The 7,682-nt window shown below is 38.7% G+C and overlaps 1 protein-coding gene and 1 long non-coding RNA gene across 10 annotated transcripts in view; one reads left to right on the forward strand and one right to left on the reverse strand.

The window, feature by feature from the left end:
* Positions 1–6,103, reverse strand: part of LOC109296994 — a 15,231-nt gene extending 9,128 nt beyond the window's left edge. The window contains exons 1-2 of the long non-coding RNA XR_002097132.1: positions 5,723–6,103; positions 2,495–2,504 (exon numbers count right to left, since the gene is read on the reverse strand). This is a non-coding gene — a long non-coding RNA (uncharacterized LOC109296994). The remainder of the gene's footprint in view (positions 1–2,494; positions 2,505–5,722) is intronic.
* The window catches only part of CCDC88A (coiled-coil domain containing 88A), a 248,444-nt gene that overhangs the window by 174,930 nt on the left and 65,832 nt on the right, over positions 1–7,682 (forward strand). For all 9 annotated transcript variants that reach the window (XM_019516673.1, XM_019516675.1, XM_019516676.1 and 6 more), the window contains exons 16-18: positions 5–693; positions 1,544–1,671; positions 6,014–6,155. In XM_019516673.1, coding sequence (XP_019372218.1) covers positions 5–693; positions 1,544–1,671; positions 6,014–6,155 — 959 coding nt within the window. The remainder of the gene's footprint in view (positions 1–4; positions 694–1,543; positions 1,672–6,013; positions 6,156–7,682) is intronic.

Below are 7,682 nucleotides of genomic sequence, written 5' to 3' on the forward strand. Positions count from 1 at the left end.
ACAGATAGCTTAAAAAATCTGACATATCAGTTAGAGTCCTTGGAAAAAGAGAATTCACAACTTGATGAAGAAAATTTAGATCTAAGAAGAACAGTTGAATCTTTAAAATGTACAAGCATGAAGATGGCACAATTACAGTTAGAAAATAAGGAACTGGAAACAGAAAAGGAACAACTTAAGAAAGGCCTGGAGCTTATGAAAGCCTCTTTCAAGAAAACAGAACGCTTAGAAGTCAGCTACCAAGGTTTAGATACTGAAAACCAAAGGTTACAGAAAGCCTTAGAAAATAGCAACAAAAAGATTCAACAGTTGGAAAGTGAACTACAGGATTTGGAAACTGAAAATCAGACTCTGCAAAAGAATCTGGAGGAATTAAAAATATCTAGTAAACGGCTCGAGCAGTTGGAGAAGGAGAATAAGCTATTGGAACAAGAGACGTCTCAACTGGAAAAGGATAAGAAGCAATTAGAAAAAGAAAATAAGAGACTTCGACAGCAGGCAGAAATTAAAGACAGTACATTAGAAGAAAACAATGTAAAAATCAGTCACCTGGAAAAGGAAAATAAATCTCTGTTCAAAGAGATAGGTATATTTAAAGATTCATGTATACGTTTAAAAGAGCTAGAAAAAGAAAATAAAGAACTTGTGAAAAGAGCTACCATTGATAAGAAAACCCTTGTCACACTGCGAGAGGTAATTTGCAATTGATTTCCATTCTTGTATTAAGCTACTTATAACAGAGGAAAAGGTACTACTAGTAATTTCTAAAAAAGCATTTTCCTATCTTGTTCATATGTTTAAATCAATAGCATGTATACTATCAATAGTTATAAACAACTTCTAATGATAATGAAGATCTTCCATACTGTATTCATTAATCATTTAACTTCAGCATTATTAATCTCTCATATTGCTTATAAAGCCTACATAGGTATTATTTGTGTTGTTAGGGGACCTTTCACAGACTCTTAGTTAAGTACCTACTCTGACTAAAAGGTTAGTTTGCTACTTGATAGGGTTTACATTATGTACCCATGATCATCCAGGAAATATGCGAGAGGCAAGGATTTTTGTGAGTGATATCTTTTAATGGATCTGCTGCAGGTACAGTGAAAAACAGGCATACCAAAAGATTAAAATTTTTCACTGTGCCTGCTTTTCGCTCAGACCTGAAGAAGAATACATTGAATTCAAAAGCTTGTCTAAGTCTATCCCAACCATACAGCTGGTCCCATGAAAGATAGCATCCATAAAAATCCTTGCCTCTCACATACTTTGCTATTTATTTTTTTTCTAATGATCCAACAAAGTTTAGAAGGGAATTCCTACTAAAAGAAAGGAAGTAAACCCCTATGATGAAATCATACTTGTATTTAATCAAAAGTTGTAGTTGTGCGGAATAACAAAGTTAACTTTACCAGATTATGCAAGCTACATATACGTATACAAAGCTCAGATATAGATAGTCCCCAGAAACTAGTGTTGTATTATTCTTTTTTTCAGTTTAATTTCTCTTTATTGATTCTTATTTCTCTTGTGTAAGGATTTGGTGAGTGAAAAGCTGAAGACACAGCAAATGAATAATGATCTAGAAAAACTTACCCATGAACTTGAAAAGATAGGCTTAAATAAAGAGCGCCTCTTGCATGATGAACAAAGCACTGATGACAGGTGAGAGTGAATCAACCTTTGTGGGATAGTTCAGTTTTGTTTGCAATAATAGAATATTCTGTTTTTCCTTCAGCAATTTTCTCCCTAAATTGTAATTTTTGAGAAAATGTCAATAAGTTAGAAGACAGACTGTCTTTGAAAGTAACATGTTGTGGTAATAAATATCCTCCAAGGCATTTATAGATGTGATCCAGGAGTGGGGTGCGGGGAGGAGGTGGTAGAGAAGGAGCACTTTAATTAGGGTGGCTCCAAAAACTGCTTTAAGTGCTTGGAGTGTCATGTGTATAAGTGTCCCTGTGCTGAAAACTGGCAGTGGGGGCATTTTTAACTGAAGCTTATCAACTAAGCTTTAATTAAAGCAGCCACCCCTGCTGCCATTTTTCAGTGCAGGGATGCTAATACATGTGACATTGGAGTCCTCTGGACTATCACACTCCAGCAGACTTGGTTAATCTAGTCTGCTGTGACGTGATGTAATTACAGCATGTCAGAGCAGCCTAGTTGCACATGTATAAGTGCCCCCAGATTCCACATATCTATGTCTTTGAAAGTAAATTGCCATGTTGGTGCTAAGAAATACAGAAATGTATGGCAACAGCTACTGTTTGTGTGATTGCTCACATTCTGAAATTTCTAGTCAGCAGTAAGAACAAAAGACAGAGTTGTTTTAAATGTTAATAGGCTCAGTATTTTGAGTACTTCAAACTTTAGGATTTTTGTCACTGTAAGATTATCCATGCTTCTCTCAACATCCCCACTTGTGTGGGCTGGCTAGTAGCCAATATTTTGAGCCTCTCCCAATCCCCACACTGTCTCTTGTCACTGTACCACACCTGCTAATATACAACAGCTGAGATCCTGACATCTGTTTCCTGTGCTCTGTTCCGTGTTGTGTTCTGTTTGACTGAGGTTCAGGGAAACTGAATGTCAGGAAAAGACTTAGCATGGGCTTCTAGCCAGCCCTTCTTTCATGATGCCATTCATTTGTGAAAAAATGGCTGGTATAGTAGTCTGTGATTATTACTGATTGGCATAAATGTGGGGACAAATTCCGAGCCTTTTAGTGATTTTTTTTTTTTTTAAGATTCTGGGCCTTCTCTCCAGAAGGCAGCCAGATATTTTATCTTCATTCCCTCTGCCTACTGCCAGTGGTCTGTTGCTGGATAATGTCTGCACCTCTGGAGAAATCTCCCAGTACTTTTTGTTTTCTAGCAGTATCTGTCCTCAGCCTGCTTTCCCAAGGTGGAAATTATTTCCTTAGCCAGAAGAGTATTTAGACCTAAGATTTTTTCGTCAGCGTTCATGATCAGTGCTGAATCCTGTAGAGCAATTCATGCTAACACAGTGTTAAGAGTTAATTCATGGTTACACAGTGTGAATCTCTGTTCCCCTCCAGGATGAGAGGAAAAGGGCCTGGTCCCTTAGCAAGACACAGGGAACACTCGTGCTTTTTGTTGTAGAAGCCTGAGTTCAATCTCTGTAGATGGCTTTTTCAATGACATTATTACAAGTAGTGTTCTGTAATGAGGATGTGAGCTGTTGTGGACTTTGAACACTTGAGCTGAGCTTCCTTAGAGAGAAGAAGCCTGTCTGTCTGTGACATAGTAGAGGCTGTGTATTAACATCATCTATCATTAGGCCACGTATAGAGACTTCTGAGTTGGGTTCTGTTTCTTAGCCAACATTGTTGGTTAACTAAGATTTCATTATTTCAGGGGTGCACAATACATTAATGACACATATATTGCTGTACCAAGGTCTTCCATTGCTTCCCTTGCTTCTGAATTCTTTTAGGTAGTTATGAGAGCTGTTGCCCAAGAAAATATGCTATTGAAGGCCATATACACTGTGGGCTAGCTGGCATCCCTTTTCTAAGATGCTGAAAACCTATAAATGAGGAATGTTTGTTTTACTTAACAGAGATATTGGCTTGTTCAGGAACATAATTTCTAAAACTGTCATAACTTGTGTTCATTATTCTCAACTTCTGCTTTTGCTGTCTTCTGGTAGAGCAGAAGGGCACAGTCATCATTCTTTATTCAGCCTTTATTGGTAGGCATGCCCAATTCTTACCAAGCTTAGGGAATGCTAGTTTTTTATACATGAGCTGTTTTCTGTTTCTGTGCATTCCTGGCCTGGCTCTTCATTTTCGTATAGAGATGGAAGATATTTCACTAACATCTAACATATCTCCTCCCCGGGAATGTACAGGAGTAGACGTGGTTTTTTTTCTTCTGAACATTCTTAGCAGTATCTTAAAATCTTTCCCTCTTCCTAGGCCTGACCTGACATAGTCTGATAAGGAGGACATTACATTTTTTTCAGTTTGTTGCTTTGCTTTTCAAACTCTTGGTGTTAGATTCTTTAGAAAAAGTAGATCTGTCCTTCTTCACACATTCTGTTTAAGATTCTTCAAAGTTTATTTCATAACCAGACAGTTCTTTGAATCCAGAAAATAAATCTCTATTACTAATCTTTGCTGTGTTCCTTCTCTATATACCCTAGTATTGTCTTCACATGTGCTTCTGTACAAGAAGTTAAAATGACCTTTCATCCATGGTGTGGTGATTACCTGCTTAGTGTTTGCCAGGTGTGTGCTCATCCTGAAATCCCTAGTCAAATCTGAAATTCTGGGATGATCTCCCACTCACATGATGATGATATTTTAAGGCAACTGTATCTTCTTTCTAATCCTTTCACTGATGGTCCTCTGTTCCAGTTACTGTTTAGACCGGTGGATATCAACCTATTTGCCATAGCGGGCCACACTTGTAGCTTTCAGTGTGTTATGTGGGCATCAAGCACACAATTTATTTCTTGTATATCCATTTAAAAAATGTTTTAACAGGATGTCAAATGGGCTGCAACAGTATGCTGTTTGGGCTGCATGCAGCCACATGGGCTGAAAACCCCACTGGTCTAGACACCTGTTATGCATTCAAGAATCTCGTGCGTGGTAGTGGACCTTAAACACTTGGGCTGGGTTAATAAACCTAGTATGCTTTTCAGGAGATGAGATTGGAGGCTAAAATGTGTTTAGTTTTTCCTTACCTTTGGGATTAATAGAAATATCTAAGATATAAAAATAGTAAGGAAAGAGACTTTTTCCAAGTTCTGAGAGCATGTAAAATAAGAGAATAAATAAAATGCTTAAACGACTTAAAAGGCATTTATGAAGTGATATTTTAATATTTACTGAAATGGCTGTTAATTATTTAAGATCATCTTGCATTGACAGTCTCGAGATGTTGTTTCAAGTCCACATATTCAGAATCTAACACTGTCCCTTAAAATAAATATATTTTTTTCACCATGCTCTGTGATATAGTAAATACTGTTAATAACACCCTCCAAAAAGGTCAGTACTAGACATTGAAACAGAATCTTTTAAAATAGCAGGAACTGGACTCAGTATGCTATTTCCTCATTGGGAGCAGGTACATGAAATGAGCATGCACCTGCATAGTGTAGTCTTCCTCCTCTTCTGTTGAACCTCTGTTTTATGAACAAGCAGGAAAAGGAAACTGATGAGAATCTTACCTTCCAAATATTTCTTACTTTAATCAAGTTCAGTCTCCTGCTTGACTCTTTGAAATGGAGCCAACAGAAAAAGTGCTATAATTACATGCACACTAAAGACCCAAACAAAGCCAATATACTGATACGTATATTGCTGTTGATTCTGTAGATGTTGCAACTTTTTCTATATCAAGGAAATTTATTTTGAAAGAGAATAACATTTTAAAGGATTTACAGCTTTACAGTGATCACTTAAATATCTAAAGAAGAGAATTAGAGGACTGGAGTATTGGTAATAATGCACCTGGTAACATTTGGTCAAATACAGCCCAGGTCAAATGGAAGTGTATCTTTGCAGTTTTATCAGACATTCTAAGGACCAAAATGATGTGAAACCTTACAATAGCCTGAGGGGGCTGACCAGGACTGCAACCCCAGGTGCTGCCTTTTGGGAGGGGTGGGATGCAAAAATAGCTGGGGCAGCAGTAACAACTGACTGTGCCACTGCCATTAGCACCATGGCATCCCACACTGCTCTGGGCATGAAGCTGTCCTGCTATGCCTTTGCATTCTTACCTATTTTCATTTCTATACTGGTCTTCCAAGTCAGCATTGAAGCATTTTGACAAGGATTCAGGGAAACCTACTCTGCTGCTGTCTGTGTTGTATCTGCAGACAAATAGTCGTCTTCCAAAACTAACCTAGTTTCTCCAAAATCTTTCAAGAACATTACACTGGAATCTAACATGTATATGTAAATGTTTCAAATTTTATGTTTGTTGAAGTGTCAATAAAAAGTACATCTTCATATTTCATTGAGTAGTAGGTACAAGCTTTTGGAGTCAAAATTAGAGTCTACCCTAAAAAAGTCTCTTGAAATAAAAGAAGAAAAAATTGCTGCTTTGGAAGCTCGTTTAGAAGAATCAACAAATTTAAATCAACAGCTGCGTCAGGAACTTAAAACAGTAAGGAAATAACTTGACTATTTTTATTATATGAAATTATTGAATTCTTGTTGTTTTTCAACTTTAATTGCAGTGTATAATGAAACCTGAAAAATAAAGTATAACTGACAAAAACAAAAAAAATCTTACTCTTCTATCCAAATACTTAAAGCTTCAGAAGTAGTGTTTTTCCATTACAAGACACATGAAATTTTTCTGGAATTTTCTGAGCATTAATTCTTTAAAAGCCAAAGTAACAAATACAGAAATATTTAAGTTAGTCACATCTTTGATAAAAAAGAACCATGGTCCCCTGAAATCCTGAAATAATGATTTTGCACTGAGCATTTTGAGGTTTTCTTCAACATTTGCTGTTTGTGAGTAACAGTGATGTAAACATAAACTATTAAAAGTATCTAGCCTTTAGGGTAAAAATGCCAAATGCTTCACTTTCATGATTAGTAGTTCTTACGAATTTATTCCAAGTGCCATGATTTCTGCAATCTTTGCTACTTACTTTGTCTACTACTCTACTTATATTGTCACGTGCTATGACTTTTGCCTTGAGAATGATAGCTGAACAACTTGCAGTAGTGTATGACAGCTACAGAATACCACTGACTTCCACAGGGTTTATTAACACCAGAAAGGGGTGTTTAGAGAGCATATCCTTGAGGGCTTCATATCAGACATATATTCAGCCTGCCCTTTTCACCAAGCAGCTGTTGTACTTGGTACAGGGGATAGTGGAAGAGAGGACAGAGCCAGCATCCCTTTGGGGAGAGGATGGAGCCAAAAACAATGAATGGTAGAGGAACAGGATTTGGGGATGGCCAGCAGTCAAGAGATGAGAGAAAACTTGAGTGGAGACCTGTTGGTTGTGCCTAGAGGGTGCCTGACAAGGAAACTCCATAAGGGAGAATTAAGAAAGTAATTCTCTCCCATCAATTGGTAGGAAAAAAGGGGAGGACCCTTTCCCTTGGGTGCATTTAGTTTTGTGCTCAAAATATATACGCAAAAAAGCAAAGAATGAGCTCCGTTAAGACTTTAATAAAGGAGATAAAATTAGGGGTGCACTGATAGAGATTTTTTGGGCCAGTACCCATGATCTATTTTTAATGAGCCATATTGGCCAATACTGATTTGATTTCCAATATGAAGCCCTGGAGTGTGGAGAGCAGCAACCAGCTGGTAAGTCTGTTGTGGGGGAAGGGGTATGGTGGGGGGTGCAAATCAGGGCACCTGCGGTGAGGGAGGGACTAGGGCTGGGGTAGGTGCTGCCCAGCTGGGGCAGGGAGAGCAAGGGACAAAGCTATGAGCAGCTCGTCTAGGGGGCCATGGTGGGGGGTAGCACCCCGGGAGGGCATGGGGGGGCGTGTGCCCCTGGATCTGTGTGGGGGCAAGGGCAGGCTGCTGCTGGGGGTTGGGGCCAGGGCGGTGCCAAGCTCTTCCCAGCAGGGGGCTGGGCAGGGCTACGCTCAGGGTGGGTGGTGGTGGTGCTGGGAAGGGGGCTATTGGGGAGGGCTGCAGCCACCCCACAATTTGCTG

The sequence above is a fragment of the Gavialis gangeticus genome, unplaced genomic scaffold (genome assembly GCF_001723915.1).
Source record: "Gavialis gangeticus isolate Ggan-Ray unplaced genomic scaffold, GavGan_comp1, whole genome shotgun sequence".
NCBI lineage: Eukaryota > Metazoa > Chordata > Crocodylia > Gavialidae > Gavialis > Gavialis gangeticus.